Source organism: Microtus ochrogaster, chromosome 10 (assembly GCF_000317375.1).
Source record: "Microtus ochrogaster isolate Prairie Vole_2 chromosome 10, MicOch1.0, whole genome shotgun sequence".
NCBI classification, from domain to species: domain Eukaryota; kingdom Metazoa; phylum Chordata; class Mammalia; order Rodentia; family Cricetidae; genus Microtus; species Microtus ochrogaster.
The window spans coordinates 68,043,935-68,063,020 of NC_022016.1; the positions used below are offsets into that span (position 1 = coordinate 68,043,935).

The window sequence follows — 19,086 nt, forward strand, 5'->3', positions numbered from 1 at the left end:
TATACTTTCTAAAATACCAACACTCCGAGTTTGCTGATGATTGCTTTATCTGTGAATTTCACTCTAGAACAGAATATAAAACTAAGTTAAGCCTAATAATAATATGTACTATACACCATCGTGATGACTACTACCAGTCGAATATCTTGCCAGATTCTTACACCAGTATCTGGTCTAAGACTCAGTTGATGCTCAATAAAATATGTTGCATTGATTAATTTCATTCTCTCTGGAAGATAAGGGATCATCTCCGTTTTAATGATGGAGAAGCTAAAGAGGTTTATGTTTTCCTGCTGCCAAGACAAAAGCAGGTCCCTGGACTCTTCCTGCGCTTCCACCATGCCAAACCTCTTTCAAGAACAAACTCGGGCTTATTTTGGAGGAATGATCATTCTCTTATCACTTTCCTTCGCTCTTTCATCACCCTGATTTCTGTGCTTTGGGATCCCATCCGTTGATAAAGTGCCCCCACCTGGACCTTTGTCCTTTCCCCACCGAGTCCCTTCTCCGTCCCCGGATGCGTCCAGTTGTCAGAGCTGGCTGTCCTCTGTAGATCCCCCTGCAGAGAGAGCTTCACTGTTTGTGTCTCACCTCTAGTCCCTGACCACCTTTCAGGACACCAGCTTTGGATGAGGTGGAAACTGAAAAGGAAAGACTTCGTCAGCGTCCTTCCCAGCCGGCACCTGGACGCAGCTGGCTTCACCCAGTCGCTGTGGTCCTCAAGGCTGCTCTTTTCCTCATCTCTGCAGTAGAGCTCTGGGTCTCCGACCTCTGAGAAACCCCCTCGGAAAGGTCTAGCCTTTCCCTTTCGCTGTGTGTTGCCCGACTTCTTTCTGCATCCTCCACTGGTTGGGTCCCTCTATTAGCTCAGGTTGGTAGAAGCTTGTTGTCCTGGGGAACGGTGTATGGGGAAGAAGAACGCTGCTTGTGTTACTGTTTTCTTGTTCACAGCTTGACCCTTGACTTGACCTTTCACTGCATAAAACCTGCTGTGTGTTATCTATTTCCCCTTATGTAAAGTTCTCTCCTCTACCAAACAAGCGAGGCTCCTAAGCCGCAGGACAGTTTTTGCCGGTGCCAACCGTAAGAAAACTAGTGAGCCACGTGGCTCCCTTTGGGGTGCTTACAGCTGGCCCGCAGCTTGGCTTGCAACAATTTGCCAAAGAGCACATTGCTGGGCTCTGTTACCTGAATAGCCTTGACTTGTCCCATCACCTCCCCCACACACTCTTGGGCTCTGCTTTGTCACAGACCATTTTCTGCAGTGTGGTCATTTAGCGCTCTGGGCAGGGCAGATGTTTTCCAGATTGCGAACACCGCCGTTTTTAGCTCACTCTGTCAGCAGCCTTCTCCCATCTTTCGTAGAAGACCTGTTGCGAGGCAATTTGTCGTTCCGCCATTTCTTTAAGCCGAAATTGAACATTACAGCGAGCCGGATGGTGGCGAGGGATGGAGACGAACCTTTTGTAGTCTGCGGAGTTCTGAAAGGGCTATTTTTGCACTACGGATTTCTAAAGTGCACTTTAGTCTCTAGTCTTTATGTATTTTTAATGAAGAAATGAACATTAGTGAACCAAAACATCCTGCTCGGCCGTGTTAAAATTTTAGTCATAAAATAATGGGCTTTCGAGGCTTTTTCTGTTGTTGGCAGTGGCTATGGTGGTTTAGTTTAAGATTAATTTTTTTTTTGCTTTTGTTTGTTTTGTTTAAAACATGGAAGCCTTTATGAAGTTTCAAGTCGTCCTTATGCAGGAGCTGTGCTAATCTTACCTGCATCCTTCCAATTTTAGTATATTAGCCAAAGTACACACTAGCTTTATCATTTAATTATAAGTAAATCTGTGCATGTATGTGGATCTGCATACGTAATGTGTGCGTGCAGGTATCCACGGAGTCTAGGAGAGGGCATCCGATTCCCTGAAGCTGGGGCTACAGGTGGTTGGGAGCCATCCCACACAGGTGTTAGGAACCCAGCTAAGGTCTTCTGTAAGAGCAGCATCTGTTCTTAACCACTGAGCTGTCTCTCCAGGCCCTGCTGATTTTTAACCATGTCCATGAAATGCTCAGTTGTCGACCCACTGTGTGGCTGCTCTCAAAATAAAGTTTGGGAAATTCCTCACTCTTTGGACCCACACCAATAGGAACTGCCCGTTGCCTGTCTTTGATGACGGAATTCTGATAGTCCAGAGTGATGGTTGCTATTGACTTGGTAGCAGTCATTCACGCTTCCGGCAGGAAACAGGCGGCACCAACAGAACAAGGAGAGTTTGGAGAACTGTTTAAACAGGTGTGTCATGGAGGACATGGAGCCAGGGAAGGAGGAAGTTGAGTTCCCACATGCTTTCCTTGTAGCCATCCACTACTGCTGTCCCCACCTCGTTGTGGAAGCCAGAGATCAGGGTCCCCCATTGATGGTGCCCACAGAAGTCAGCCTTGGAGTGGAACTGGACAGGAAAAGACTAGGAGTGGATTTGGCTGTCTGAAGACACTCAGGATTCACTGACTTTGTAGGATTCAAGAGTTTTGCAGGGCCCTATATAAGTTACGTTGACTCAAATTTATAAAATCAGAGAACCCAGGGAGGTCCCATGAGTCTCACCAGTCTCTATAAATGCTGCCAGGTGCCTCCAGGGAAGAAACACTTGTTCTCCTCTGAAGTGGGCTGGTTCCCAGCACTCCCCGGGTCTGTCTCTGTAACATGGAAAACCAAACTGATGGGCTGAGGGTATAGGGCAAAGCTGGAGTACTTGGCAAGTATGCACAGGCCCTGGTCTCTCTCTCACACACACACCCCACCCCCAGCACTACAGATTCAAAACGTCTATCTCATCCCAATTTGACTTTCTCCTTGGTTCCTCCTTTTCCTTACCTATCGTCTGCCTCTGGGTGGTTGCTGTATTTTCAAATTAGAAGGCACCTCTTTAGAATAGAATACATCATTTAGGGCTTTGTGACCAGAGCAAGCAGTAGTCCGTGAGTGATGTGCTTGGTTATTTCCCAGTATTGGCAATGGAAGCTGCTATGTGGCTGACAGACAGGAAGGCCATATATGATGTCTTTAGGGCATTTTCATCATGCTGTGTGTGCTCCACTTGAACCTTGAACTTGCCAATGAAATGTATTACTAGCCTTCAAAAGGAAGGGAGTGAGTTATAGCACTATGTGTTTGAGTTTTTTAAGTCGTGGATTTTCTGACGTCTTTCTTTGGCTAGAACGCAAGTTCTAGTATTTATCTATACATTTCAGCTGCTGTTTTGTCCTAAGATCAGCCCTCTTCCAGAAGGATAAGGAAATCACTGACAAAGTGAAACAGGCCGTTCCCCTAAAGCATAACCCACTACAATTTCATTGTGATTTGTTGTTGAACAGTACCAGGCAAAGGCAAATGGAAACTTATAAACCCACCCATTGCCGCTACTACCCCACCTTCCCTCCACATCACCCATAAGGGCGTCATGCATCAGATAAGATACTTGGTCAAACAGTTTGCTGAAGTTTGAACATACTGGACTTAAGACTCTCAAATCGGTCTGCTAAAGGTGAAAGAGGTTTTTAACTTTTAAAGCCCAGTAAATGTTTTCACTTGAAGATTAGCTCAGGAAGACAGTGAGCCTTCGTTGATAGGAACAGGATTCATCTGGGAATAAACCGTCTGTTCTGGGTGTTTCTAGCCTCGAGTCAGGGGCTTAAATGCTGGGCATATTTGCCAACTGAAGACCTAATTGTGAGTCTTTCTCCCTTGGTCTAAGCCTATATTAAAATATCACCAATACAGCCATCCACATACTGCAGACCCACTTACTCCATGGTTTTCGGATAAGCGGTAGGAATTCCTGTATTCTCTGGTTTTGACATCTTTTTCAGATAAGACTTGCTTCATTTCCTTTGAATTCTACGGTTCTGTAAAATGTCTCCCCACCTTTGTTGTTTAAAATCAGTGCATTGTGTCTTAATTCAAGAGCAACATCTCAGGTGATAATTTCACTTTACTGAAGTCCCTCTTAAATAAGAAATCATGTTTTCCTTGCTTTATACCTCAGGGTAAGACAGGGCATTTTCTCTGTTATGCTTAGTCACTACTCAAAGTATTGAATAGCTTTGTAAAAAATGGAATAGGAATGTCGGGGATATGATACCAAGCTGTTGGTTTTTTGGAAGGAAATTGGCTGTGTGATCTTTACCACATTGTTGGTTCCAAACATCCCAGGTACTCGATGGGATGTAACTAAGAAGCGCATTTAACTTTTAAAGTTATCCCAAAGTATTCAAAACCTTCACCATCCTAATTTCTGGACAGTTTCTCAGCACTGCATTTGAGGTTTCTGATAACCTTTCGGGTGAACAGTAAGAACAAGGGTCCTTTTCCCAATGCGATGTGTATGTCTGTGCTGACTATGGTCCCCACAGACAGGAGTCTTGGAATCCAACACGATGAAAAGAATCCCATATGATACTGTGGATGAGTGTGTGTGTCGTAATTTAGGAAGTACAGATGCGGTGGTGGCAGACGATACTGCTGCTGCCTGGCTATGGCGAATCATTTATCCTTTCTTAGCTTCAGGGTCTCTGCATGTAAACAGAGATCACGCCAAAGTTCTCAGTTAAAATGAGGAAAATGTTTTGTCTGTAATGGCCGCCCAGGGCCAGTGAGAAGGATCAGTGAGAAGAGGCTCTTGCCATCAAACCTGAGGACCTGGGTTTGATTCCCAGGACCCTCGCGGTGGAAGGCAAAGAACCAACCTCCTCACACTTTCTGACCCCACAGGCGTTCTATGGCATAAATCACACCACACACCCACACGCCACACACCCACACGCCACACACCCACACGCCACACACACACAAACACCACGTAGATTTTTTTAGAAAACTTTAATGGCCAGGCAAGGGCTAGTTTTAGAATTTCTAGTAAAGATTGCCCCGTTGTCCTATGGTGTACCTTTTTTAAGGTTTCTTGTTGTTGTTGTTGTTGTTGTTGCTACTGTTGCTGTGATGAAAGAAACTGGACCCCCTTCTAGCCAAGAGCAGACAGTGGCATGGAGAGGAATGGCTTCAAAGTCTTGGGGTACCCTGAGCTTGACCACCCCAGCATGACCACCTATCATCCCATGGGACTGTTGCACTCGGCAGGAAGACTCTCTGCCTGCCGTGCTCCCGCCATCCTCCGTGTAAGCAGAGGAGCCAAGTCTGGGTGGGTTAAAAGGATTTAGCCTCTTGAAGTTTATTCTCCAGCAGACCCACAGGGGCATTTTTCCCAGACCGCCCATTTACAATAAAAGACCTTCCTTCCGTGTATAATCTGATAGAGAATGAAAGTAGAATAGACTCCTTTGTTGGCAGACAGGTGAGACTCCACTTTCTCTTGTTGTTAAGACTCAGGGTTGGAAAAATCACTAGCGTTACATTAGTAGTGAATTAGCCTCATTTCTTTTGTAAACGTTATGCTCATAATGATTTCACCGAAGATCCAAGACTAACAGCAGGGATAGCCCACTCATACCGAGAAATTCTATAATGTTAATAACATAGCATCCAACAACTGGATAGCAATTTTCAATTATCCAGGGTTCTTTCATGAACCTGATCCCGTTTGAATCTCACAGGAACCAAATAAGATTGGGAGGCTAGCTATTATTATTCCTGTTGAATACAGGAAAAGGTGGAGATCAGAGAGGGTGATTCTTGCTTAAGGTTATTTGGACTTTCCGACTCCAAGTGTTTACCCCAGGATCCCCTTCTAGGGGAAAACTCTGGAGTTGCAACAGATGCTAGAAAAGGTACTTTCCATATAACTGTGTTTACAGCAGCCCTATAAAACCCATAGTTTTTCATTTTATATATGAGTTTGTTTGGCACAGCTAAGCACTGGCCCAGCTTGACCTAGACAATGCCAGTGGCAGTATTCAGAAGTGTCTGCCTTTAAAATGGGTGCTTCCTTTATTCTGCCCAATTGTCTCTACCCTGGGTACACAGTGTGTGTGCATGAGCACTCACCTTAGACCCTGTGCTGTGTGTGCATTGTTCCACCGACCTGATTCTTTCCTATCTCTCCAGAGACACCGCAAACACAGTCACTACTACAGAAACTCTCGTGTTCGTATGAGCCCCAGCAGTTCCTGGGTTTGCTCTTGACACACCATGGTGGAAAGCAGAGGGTTGAGAACTTCAGGGCTACCCTACCTTGTAGGTTGTCCCCATGGCCTTCACCATGAGACGATAGATGTCTAAAATTAAGAATTCAGCCCTTGGTAGCACAGGGTCACAGCTAGAGCTGGGGGCACAGAGCAAAACTGATTGGGAGACACCCAGCCTCTGACCCACCAGCTTCATGTCCTCAGGCTAGCAAGGGGTTTAGCTACCCTGGCCCTCAGACTCCTCATTATGAAAGTAGGGGGGTTCGTGTTGCTTTTCCCCTGGAGTTGGATGTGACCATAAAATGAGTTCCTTTTGAAAAGTACCCAGTAATAGTCATAGTAATAGTCATAGCAAGCATTATTTTTTGCCAGTAGAAAAATAAATAGTAAAAATGTTATTTTTTTTTATTGAGCTCAATAACCAAATGTAAACCCTTCCCTGAGTCCTTGGGAGTGTTAACACCCAGAGAATGTTCTCAACATCCAGTTTCGGGGGGGGGGGGCTCCTTTTTAAGGTTACATGCTGAATGTGTTTGAAAAGAAGGCAAAAAGTATGGCTGAGTACTCTGGTATCTCATCTAAGGAAAGAGGGAAAGCAAAGGCTGTTTTCCTTTACCCACACCCAGGGACCCCCTTACTTAAAGGGACTCTTGGGGCTGCACCATCCTTCTGTCTACACTTGTGCATCAGCCTCACAACAACGTATTGGAATAACATCTTCTCCTTTCTTCTTAAGACTGTGAGGGTCTTAAAGGCAGAGGGCATGCAGTAATTCATTCTACACTCCCAGTTCCTAGAACAGACCCTGGCGCACAGTGGCTCGCATTTGTTGCCCCACTACAGGAGCGGAAGGATAGCTGAGTGGGGGCATGTTGTTTCTTCTGTAGAGTAAATAAGCATCTCTGAATTCTGTGTCACTCAGAATGTCCACACTTCGGGCTCTTGGTGGCCAGGGTATGCCCATTTTCATAACCCCTCTAGTTACCATCCCATAATTCATGTACCAGACAAATAATTCATTGATGATGACATATGCCCAAAGTTTTTGGCTTTACTGGTCAGGCTCAAATTAATAAAAAAAAAAAAGCATACCTCATATCCTTCTGTGTGTATTATATTCATTGCCAAGGGATGGTAAAATGGCTGTATAAGATTTCAAAAATATACTTCAAAGTGTTAGCACTCACAATTACTGGGTTCATATGAAACCATTCAAGACAAATGCTGGGGTTTCAAAAAGTGTCAAGTTATACAGCACTTCTGTGTTGGAGGGACTTGTAGGCACCCTCCAGAATGCTTAACTTCCCTTCTAAGTGAGAGAAAGTGAGACCAGATTGCCGAATAATTTGCTTGAGTTGCACAACTTGCCAGCCACTGAACTCAGCCTGCCTCCAGGCCCCCACTTTCTCAAGGCTGTGCCTTCTGAAAGCAGGGCCAGGACGCTCCAGTCATGTTGATCCTGGAAGGTGTGGGCCTGGCCCTGCCGGCCCCTGACAGCCAAGACTGGGTGGGACTTAGGAGCACCAGGCTGTGGCAGTTGGCCTGGGCTGACAGCCAGTGGAGAAGAGCCCTGTGGTCTGCATTAAGGCTTCAGTGCACACAGTTTGTTCTCATGTCGCTTGACTTGTAAGGTATATGGGAGAAACGCAGGTCCTCTGCTGGAGAGGGGCAACGTCATGGGTTCCCTCACACATCCTAAACCTTCATAATAGCCCTCTGTGGTTTCCACACATTTTGAACTTTAAACTTTTAAACCTCAATAAACTATATTAGGGGCTTGATAGAAACAAATCTTAGTAAGTATTAGATTCTTTTTTTCTCACTGTGAATTTGTGTGTATAGAATAAATCGTTTAAACTGTGCCATGTAATATTAGACATTTTCGTTTTAACAAGTTTAACTCTTGCCCTTTTTTTTTCTGCACCCAGATTCCAAAGATTCCAAAGAGAAGAATAAAATGGAAATCTTGTACATCCTGGTGCCAAGTGTGGCCATCCCGCTGGCCATCGCCTTCCTCTTCTTCTTCATCTGTGTCTGCCGCAATAACCAGAAGTCGTCATCACCGCCAGTCCAGAGGCAACCAAAACCTGTCAGGGGACAAAATGTAGAGATGTCCATGCTAAATGCATACAAGCCCAAGGTAAGATGAACGCTGCGGTTCAGGGGAGAGCAAACCACTGCAAACCCCCACCCCACCCCACCACACACACACACACACACACACACACACACACACACACACTCCACTGGAGGAGCCACAGGCAGAGTTCAGCAAACACAGAGACTAACCCTACAACTCTGCCTCTGCCAGAGACAGCTCAAGCTTCTGCCCCAGGGTGGGGCAAGCTAGACCACAGCCTTACACTGGAGCAGTCGGGCCGGAGGGGCTCTCTGCCAGACCCACAGGGCTCAGAGTGGGAACTGGTTTCCAAATTCAAAGGGAAATCCATGCTCTTTTAACCAAAGTGAGAGAAAAGAGATCTAACATTGTTTACAAACTTGCCTGTTTTTATGGCACATGAAGTAAATATAGAAATCTGTTATACTATGTAATTTTGAATGACTAAGATGGTAAATTATATGTCATGTGCTTCTTGTTACTGTGATTTATTTTTGAAGAAACCTTTTTTATGCCTTTAATAGAAAGGTTTTCCTCCTGGCCCTCTTTGAAGCTGTTGGATGGTTTCTCACCTGAGCCTCCCCCGACTCCGCTAGATCAACCCCTTTTCTTGTTACTTTTCCTACAAGTCTTTCAATGCATCCGTTGCTCAAGGTCGGAGTGAGGAGCCCAGGGTCACCGGCCTTGCTGTGAATGCAGCTGCTATTCTAAATCCAGCACTGTGGTCCTCAGCACTCCCTCTCAGGATGGACAGCATCTTCTACAGAGCCTCATTTCCCCCGCTCCAAGTTCATGCTTCCAAATGCTTACCTTTTCATCTTGTTCCAGCTCCAGGACCATGCATGCAACAGATCCATCTGACTCCTCTTTGTGTTAGACACCGTATTATTCTCTTGACCTTCACAATAAGATTTAAGGAAAAACAATGTCTTTACACTCAAACTAACTCATCTCCTTGCTTATTAAGTAGAATGGAATTATGGAGACTATCACACCTCATAAGATTTTACTTTGCTTAATGCTTTAGACTTAGACTTTTTTTTTGAGTCTTCCAAATACATCTGCAGTTACAAAGTCATATTTGTTGGTGAAGTTTTCAGGTTCTTTAAATGCCAAAAATTCACTTTCAAATATTGTTTCTTAAGCTAAACCAATGCTCATTAGTTAAGCATGAATTTCTACCACTGTACATACATACATATTGCATGTCCTAGAGGTAAGTTCATGTGGTATAGACCGGGGGGTGGGTCAGTAAAAGTAGAGGTTCCATGCTTTTGAAAGTCTAGCTTCTGGCTAGCTTGTTTGAACACATTATAGTCTTTAATGATGTGCCACACTCAACTCTTACTGCTTCATACTACTATAAGGGTGAAGGAAAGAGAAGGGGCTGTTATGGGTGGGTATTCTCAGACTAACAGTAGGCTTTTTGGATACTTTTAAATGTGCTATGCCTTCAAGATTCCTGTGCAACAGCCATTGTTCTGGGAGAAACAATTTCCCTATTGTTTATGTGTCACTCAAACAGTTGATAGCAATGGTCACAGCATGCAGTAGCTAGCCTCTGTCCTGGGGAATCAGTCCTGACTACTGTACTAGAGTCCATGGAAGAGGGACTTCCATTCATATATATTTTATATATATATATATATTATATATTAATATATTAATATATATATTAATATATAATATATATATTAGCTTATCCTTGCTCATTATCTTAATTCCATTCTTGCTTGCTTGTAATTCAGGATCTCTAACAGACAGGCATCTTGGAATTAACAGTTTTCAAATAAAGAATTTAGAGACCTCTGCGACATAAATAGAGAATGTTAATACATACTGATTAATATAAATTACCAAGAAGTATGTACCGGGAGCTTTTATTTCCATGATCACATTTGATCTTAATAGGCATTACATAAAGTAGATACTATTATGCTGTTGTATAAGTAGGGCAACTTAGACCCCCCAGAAAAAAAAAGCCAAGAAACAAAAAAGAAAGAAAGATTTTCTGATTCTAAATAAAATCTTTGGACTTACTAGCTCATAAAGGTTTTACAAAGTATTCATACACAAAAAGTGAGAAGGATCAGCAAGCAGCCACTGGATCCACTTGGACAATCTATGCTGGATAGCCAGGGATAGCCTGGCTTCTCAGAAAGCTGGCAGTAACCAGAATTACAGTCAGTCACAAGCCAAGTGATGTACCACAGCCCGGGGAGGAACATGTAAAATTTGGCCAGAGTAATAACCCTTCTCCACCCTCCATGATCAAAGAGACTAACGTAAGAGGTATTGGCATGAGGCTCCATGGGGGCAGACATAGTTTTCATTGTTTCCAATTTTTGACATATTCCTTGCAAAATTTCCCAGTGTGGAGATTTCTCCAGCACAGGACTTGGAATTTAGCCACAAATGGCTCACAGGCTCTTCTGGACCAAACCAGCAAGTAGGGCTGGCTTGATTACTTGACTGGGTTGGGGGAAGGGAAAAGAAGCAACAAAACAAATACTATCCCCCCCCCCCCACAAGGGATTGGGCTCTGAGTTGTTTGCTTTGGTTCTTAGCAAGTGCCTTTCCTGAAAGAAGCACAAAGGACTTTGTAGACCTTCAAGAAATTTTCTAAATGTAAACAGTCAGTCTCCTAAGACTTCTTTGAAAGGTCACCACCACATAAATATTGCATGTGCCTATAAAATCTAAAAGGAAGAGACACTCGTAAGAAAGAACGAGGAAAGGCCTGAGATCCAGCAAACAATGAGAGTAAAACGGAAAGGCTTTTTGGAGCCAGGCGTGAAAAGGGATTGAGGGGTTGATGCCGGCCTGCCCTGGCCTTCCTCAGACTTTTCCGTGCCCTGTTAAAAAGCCAGAGACCCCCAAGTTCCTTATTCATCCAACCGCGTGTGTCTTTCAGGGTGGAAACTGTCTGTCTCCATCTTTCCTCACCAGAGGAACTTCTAACATTCCCTGTCAGTGTTTGGATTGAAGAGAGGCTTCCCGGGGAGATTAGAAATGACCCCGTTTCCCAGAAGACAATAAGCAGCCACAGCAGACAGACTGGCTGCAAGGTGGGCCTGGGCCCTGGAACGCTAGGGTGGGATGCTGCAAGAAGAGGCTCTTGATGGGTCCCAGTTCATCAGAGTGGCGGCTTAGCAGAGGCGTGGGCGGACAGGAGGCGGACCTGTCTCCCTGTGGTACTCTCTTATGGCTCAGCGCCTCTAAGAAGCCACGAGCCCTTCACCTGTTTCTTAGCTCTTCCAAGAGAAGTAGGCTATGTTTGCTGTCTGTTATCTTTTTTTTTTTTTCAACAAAAGATTTCAAGCTACTTAATTTTTTTAATGGGCTTTCCAGGGGTGCCCAAACTAAACAAGACTTTTCTGTATTGCACTGTGAATTTTACAGTTTAGGGGAGTTTTGCTTGTCTTCTTTCTTGGGGTGCTTTGGTTTGGTGGAGGACTATAGAAAACGAAGGACCTGGAAACGGACTTCCCTTCCCTCTGCCTCTTTTCCCTGCCTCCACTTCCCCAAACCCTCCCAATGCTCAAAAACAGACCGTCCGGCCTCATGGGTGGAGAGACAGTCTGTGACATACATCCCTCAGCAGGGACAGAGGACATTGAGCCTTCGGCCTCCTCGCCTACCTGAGGGTTAGCTAGGCAGGTGAAGAGGCTGAGACATGGGGAAGTTTAACAATGACCCAAGAAAAGGAGAGCAGGCCTAGGCAGGTCATAGCCCACGTTGCTCCAGGGCCAAACTCCTACAGTTCCTGACTGTTGGGAAGAGCTGCCCCGCTTTCTGACGCGGGTAGCTTCGGGTAGCTTCAGGCGACCTCACCCTCGTAGCTTGCCAGCTGCTCTGTTTTTTTTTTTTAACATCTAAACTACACTTCTGTCTGTCTTTCCTCTTCCACTAAGGTGGTGACCGAATATACTGAAGTGTGTCTGTGTATGTGCATATATATGTGTGTGTGTGTACACCCTTGTATATACATGTTTGTATACGTCCCCGTCCCTTTTACCAGGTCTTCCAAGCCCTGCTATGATCTGGCTGCCCTCTTTTGAACACTTGTCCTTCCTGATGCCGCGTCATTTCTGTCCTCAATCACTTTCCCACTCTGGCTGGAGAGGTAGCTCAGCACGTAAGAGCCCCAGCTGCTCATCCAGCAGAGCTGGCTTCAATTCCCAGCACCCATACGGCAGCTCAACCACCAGTAACTCCACTTAGGGCATCTGATGCCCGTTTTTGGTTTCCATGGGCACCAGGTATGCCTGTGGTGCACAGACATACATGTAGGCAAAAATACCTACACACTTAATGGATTTTTTTTTTTTTTGTATTCTTGTCTATTTTTTTAAGGAAAGCCTTTCCCACTTAGTCTCCCAAAGCTCCTGGGTTCGCCATCCTATTTCTCGGCCTTCTGGGGCTCATGGATGGTGTGATTTAATGCAGTGGCCTTCTCCAGGGCCCCATCCTCTTAATGTCTCCGAAGTACCTGAGAGTCCTAACCACCATCTTGAGATCCTTACCCACTGGCTTTCTTCCTGTCTCCTTTCGTTTCCTTTGCTACTGCTTCTTCACTTTGCTGGAGGGAAACATCTCTTTTCTACTTCTCTGCCTATTCCATTCTCTGGCAGGCCTGAGCTCCTCCAGGGTAAAATGACTCACCAACTGGGAAGGACCAATCTCACACTATAGAGTTCAGGCCTGCACCCCAGAGTCCCCACGGTCTAAGCCTAGCTGTTGTAGCCACATTTTGCTCCCAGCCTATTGCCAGGAGCTGGTAGTCTGATAGTCTTCAAAGAGCCAGGATTTGGAGGTAGAAAGATTGGATTACAGATCTTGGCTCCACTATCTATTGGCATGAGATCTTAAACAAATCATTTACTCAACACTTCTCCCAACCTTTATTTTCTCACCTGGGAAGGAAAGATAAAAATAGTACTTAAGAAGAATGTGCTTGACGCTTTTGAAGGTAGTGTGTCTGGCACCTTGCAAGTCGAAATAGCTAGAAATCCCTATTTTGGTTCCGATGATAACTACAAAACCTTTCTGAAGCCAGATGCTCTGACTAGGGCAGTGTGTGTTTGGAGGAAAACAACAGGACCCAGCAGCCCCCAGCACAACTTGAAAGAGAAAGAGCAAGGGGATCAGCTGAGACGCAGACCTGACTCTTAGACGTCGACAGCTGTGGGATTGCAGGTGCCCATCCAGATGGCATAAATCCCTGCCTCACTTCCAGGATCAAGTGCATTAGGGTTGAGAGGGCGTGACAGTAACAGCTGTGAGGCACCCACTCCCTTATCTCAGCTGAAGAGCCCCCGTTGTCATCCTGCTTCTGGGGAACGAGCCTCATCAACAGGGATCACCAGGGAACTGACTGACACACGTCATTGCTGACGTGCGGCTGTAGGATCTCCACAGACCTTGCCGAACTTCCTGGGGAAGGAAATTTTCACTCGAGTTTGGGGTGAAAAAAAAAAGTAAAGCTTGAGATTAATATTCCCCCCCAAAGTCCCACAGCCAGCAGGAAACAAAGCCAAGCCTCCAACCAGGTCTACATGGTTCAGGGTCCAAAGACTTCCTTTTAATCCACTGCCTTAATTTTCATATTTGCTGAAACACATGAGCCCATAGGATCACAGAATAATTGATCTGTTACAAAATCAGAAACATCAGGGGCTGCAAAGATGGCTTTGTAGGAGCATGTACCGCTCTTGCAGAAGATGGGAGTTCATGACTTCCTTTAGCTCCAGTCCCCGGGATCAGACACCCTCTTCTGGACTACCCGGGCACCTGTACTCGTATGTCTGAACTGAGCCTCTTCTAGCCAATTCCTCTGTCATTTGAGCCTATCATGTGAGGAACACACACACATAGACACGGCCATTATATGCTCTTGATGTTTAGCACATGAGAAGGATTCAAATATGCGGCTGCTCTAGGCTGAGATGACGGCATTAATGCCGGGGCTGTGTTTCTTCTCACACACAAGTCAGTATGTAAACTGGCTATTCCACGTTATTAGTATCTACGTTATTATATGACTTGGTACATTAATATAGATTAGATTAGTTGTGTGGCAAATGCAACCAGCCTTTAAAATACATCCTAAGTAACTGGCTCTATATTGAAGGCAGAGCCGAGCTATATCAAGAACCTTGAATCTCACTAATACCTCAGGGCATATTAATGCAGTATAGGAGAGAACATACTCTGGAGCCTATTATTCATTGGTCGGTAGCTTATCCTGTTCTTTCACCTGGAGTTTCCAAAGCATCTCTTTAATCACCTTGTAGAGATCAGAACTGTTCCATCAGCTTCTTCAGCCACCCCATGATCGCCTTTGCAAGTAAAGCAGGGGACCTCGTTTGCTGAGTGAATAATCTGGACATACATCTCCAGTTATATCAGTGACTTAGAAGTAAGGCCTCCAGACCAAGGTCTACCTACCTGGGGACTGCTGGACATGGGGCATCTCGGCCCTGCAGAATCAGAGATCTGCTCTAACACATGTGTTGTCTAGGAAGATCTGATGTCTGCTAATTGGAGACGTGCTGGTTGGTGCTTGAGAGTCAGAAAGGAGTCTGTCTCCAAGGCAGACAGATCTCAGGGAAAACTGGGATGTCAGAGGTTGCTGACCTGGCAATGCCCTTTGCCTACATCCCTCTACCAAAACTACATCTCCCATGTTGGTAGTGCCAGGGCCTGTCTCATCACTCTCAAATGGGCAAGCATAAATGCCATGCTTTGGAACCTCCTCTGCCCTTGAAAATGCTTGTGTGTTCAGGTACCATCTGCTTTTAAACAAAACACCCACAGAGTCACAGTTGACCTGGTCATCAAAAACATGGAAAGTGACTTTGCCTTAAGTGACAAGGATGGCAAGGGGTATAGAGGCAGTCAGGGTGAACTTGTGGATATGAACTTCAGCAGTCTTCTCTGAGTAGCTGCTAGTGGAGCCTCCTTCCTGCTCTAGGGTCTCTTCCCCTCCCATGCCACACCGTAGCTCCTTCTTCCTATAAGAAGAGGAAAGTATTATTATTATTATTATTATTTATACAGTGTTCTGCCTACACCTGTAACTGGAGAGTTGGATGCCATTTTGTAGCCAGAGACTGTTTGTTTGTTTCGAACTATATTAATTACAACACTGTTTAGCCTATTAGCTCAGACTTCTTATTGGCTAGCTCTTATATCTTAAAATAACCCGTTTCTATTATTCTATGTATTGCAACAAGTCTGTGACTTACTGGGTAAAGTTCCAGTGACCATCTCCTTCAGCAGCTACCTGGCATCTCCCTGACTCCACCTACTCTATCTATATATCTCTGTTCTTATTTTCTGCCTGGCTTTACTCTGCCAAGCCATTGGCCCAAACAGCTTTATTCATCAACTAATAACGACAACACATATACAGAAGGACATCCCACATCATGCACGTATGCCTGCAGGCCAGAAGAGGGCACCAGATCTCATTACAGATGCCTGTGAGCCACCATGTGGTTGCTGGGAATTGAACTCAGAACCTCCAGAAGAGCAGCCAGTGCTCATAACCTTAGAGCTATCTCCCCAGTCCAAAAGAGGAAAGTCTTAAAGGGAGCTTTGCACTGTAAATGACAGGGCCACACAGATTCTCACCTTACTTCCTAGGATAATCAATGTAAAAGGAGCAAGAGATAGTGAGCCTACTACCAGCTCACTTGCCCGAGGCATCTTTTCGATTGTATTCTCACCTGAGATGAAACTTCCCCAAGGTAAAAAGATAGAGTCATTTAGAGAGCTCTTGTTACCCATCTGTGCCCATCTCTATACTAAAAACAGTTTTTAAAACCCTGTCAATGGCTTATCCCTTCCATATGACACATTAAGAGATCCCTCGCTCCTCGGCCATCATTATGATCTTGGCCTCAGGGTCTGTGTCTTCGTCAGACCTAGAACAGATGCATACTGGACTTGAACTTACATGTTCTTTCTGCAGAGCGCTCATTCCCACTCCAGCCCAGTGGCTCTCCAGACATGACTCGGGGAAGAAACCCTATCCGACCCTGGCCAACCCATCGACTTCTGCATCAACTTCTCCCCCCTCCCCCATCAAAAATGATACAATTTTTAAAGCCGAACTGAGGCAGATGTATGTTTACTTTGAGAAGTAAAAATGTTAACATTTAAACTGAAAGCCTGCTTCGGTTTTAAGGTTCTTAATTGCCTTAGAGCATATAATAAACGCAGCCCATCTTGTCATTCAACTAATGGAGGAGTGATGGAGAGATAGGGGCCGGGACCCTGCTCTTCCCAGGGTGCCTTTGTACTTAGTTTACTTTGGCACCGTGCCTCGTGTGTATTTTACACTTCTTTACATTTTGTACATCCCTGTATGACAAATACTTGTCAAACAAAAACTAAACAGATTTATAACCCCTTAACTTGAAATGAACCAACATTGAACTGCCAAAACTTTATGACTTCATTTTCGTTCATAGTTCTCCACTGCATTGGTTCAAACAGACAAACCCACTTGAGGTCAAGCAGAGGTCATTTCACTTTCATTACTAAAATATAATTTACAATATGCCAGACCTAAACAAGTTTAGCCTAAAGGGTTTGTATAATGTAAACCATCTGTTCCTTAACAATACAGCTAATTTCCTGCCATCTCCGAGCAGTCTGCTGACGGCTTCTTTTAAGGGGTTTTATGATTTTTTAACTAGTTAAGGATTTATGTAAAATTCGAAAATGAGTCTGTAGTTAAGACTCATTTGTACCAAGTAACTTGAGCAGTTTCTTAAATGTAAATCGCTGTGTAAATGGCTCCCCTGAAACTAAACTTGGAGTCCGTGTTTCTGGGCGTTTTCTAGACCGGCTGCTGCAGGTGCTCACGAAAGTTTCTGAACTGTGCCATTTGGGTGTTTTCCCTATTCGTTCCCAGAACCAACGCTCAAATTTGGTTTTAGGTTGACTCTTGCCAACCTTGCCCTCCTTAGAGAAGTCAAAGAAGACATGTGTAGCTGCGTGCTCTCAAACTTACCAGTGCTGATGAGCTATGACAAGATGCAGTTGGGTCAAAATGGAGCCTTTCGTATGCACGAATAAAAAGAGAGAACCGTTTATAACATCATCATTCCCTTCTTCTGACTCGGGCAAGTCGCAGAGCCCTGCTCAGCCTCCAGAGCCATTGCTCAGCCTGGCCTTGCTGGCCAGAGCCTTGGCATAAGCTTTCTTGGACATTCTCTACTCTTTCCTCTGTCCTCCTTCTCCACCAGCAAAAGGAGTTCTTGGAAAGGCGAATGTGAGAGAAGGAATTTGCTTACCTCAGTGGAGGGAGGGGCAGTTCCAAAGACTGAGGGCATTGGCCAAGCCCTTGCCAAATTCCCGGCCACCCCTTCTCACCCTGAACTCAGAAATTTGGCCCGCTCTTGTCTCTTTCCCACCTGATCTCTGCCTCCAACCATGCATCCCAGGAAGAGGAGCAGTCTGCCTGCTGCTCAGCTTCTCCCCTGCCCTCAGAATCCAGATGAATTCTATATCAACTTGAAAAACACTTGTTAAAGAACTAAACCACTATAGCAAACCAAAGAAAGTCTTAGAAAAGAAACTTAAGACACATCTTTAAAAAAAAAAATTAAGGGAATTGAAAGGACCTCTAGAACTAATTGAGGTCTGTTTGCAGATCTAAATCACTGACAAAATTTATTCTACTTTGGGATGGCTGCAGAGTGGTGAAGAAATTCAAGTTTATTAGCTACACATTGGAGCTCACTTACAAGCCTGTGTTGCCAGTTAAAGTTGGTTGTGAGCTGCTCAGCCGTTAACTAGTCTTAGAAAACAGCAGATCCAAGGTGTCAACCAAGATTTGCTTGCACTCAAAACTCAGTGATTACTCCCAGAGGTGTAAGAGAGCACCCAGGTCCTAAGTCCTTGCTCTCAGTCTGATAGGCCATTGGTTTATTTCCTGCTTCTCATTATCCCAGGAGAGATGTTAGTGCTCAGTCCCTTACCCTTTCCTAGCATCAAGACCTGGAACTCCTGCTCAGGTAAAAAAAAAAAGAAAAAAAAAAAAGCAATGAACACCTACCAAACTGTTTAAGAGGCCACAGCAGCCACTGGGTTCCTTCCAGTTACTTGATTACCATCAGCTGTCATGGGAATCCTTACCTTAACATCATGCAGAAAGGATTTATCTCGGGTTACTCTTCCCAGAAATAGTAAGATCATCCCATGCTTTGAGAAAACCAGTCAGCCTACATGATGGAGAACCACTGATCTAGACCATGTGAGAAAAAATAGTAGGTAAACTTATAATGGCAGAAAAGAAATCCCTGATTAGTCAGGAGGAAAGACTAATGTATGATTTTTAATTTAATTACTCCGTTAATTCATGTTTTTAACCTAACCCTGAAATTTTTAGTGTGTAAAATAGCTAAGTTGAAAAATCTCTGCCTCCTTTCCTTCTCTCTCTACCTCCCACTTCTATTAGTAGCCACTGCTGCTCTGAAATTCCTTTATCAGCTCTCTCAATTTTCTTACGCATATAAAAAGGCATAGGAACAGGTCTATTTCTCCACTTTTATGCAAAGGTTATGTATGACATTAGCTGCTCTGCTTTTTATGAACTAAAAGCATTAGGATTTTAGAGATCATTCCATGCCTGCACATAGAAAGTTTCCTTATTTTCCACAGCTTTATAATATTCTGTTTTATACACACACTTTTATGCCTAGGAATTTAAACCGGGGCACTGCGCACGAAGGCACTTTTAACCCTTGAATGGTAGGCCCAGCTCTTGTTGAGACTGGGTCTTGGCCCATGCTTGCTGTAAACTCCTAATATGTCTA

General features: G+C 44.6%; 1 protein-coding gene and 1 non-coding gene across 2 annotated transcripts in view; one reads left to right on the plus strand and one right to left on the minus strand.

Annotated features, from left to right (window-relative positions):
• Positions 1–19,086, plus strand: part of Ror1 (receptor tyrosine kinase like orphan receptor 1) — a 351,964-nt gene that overhangs the window by 328,017 nt on the left and 4,861 nt on the right. The window contains exon 8 of the mRNA XM_005353459.2: positions 8,064–8,275. Coding sequence (XP_005353516.1) covers positions 8,064–8,275 — 212 coding nt within the window. The remainder of the gene's footprint in view (positions 1–8,063; positions 8,276–19,086) is intronic.
• Positions 1,708–1,813, minus strand: LOC113456700. Its single transcript, XR_003377455.1, has one exon. It is a non-coding gene; the product is annotated as a U6 spliceosomal RNA (small nuclear RNA).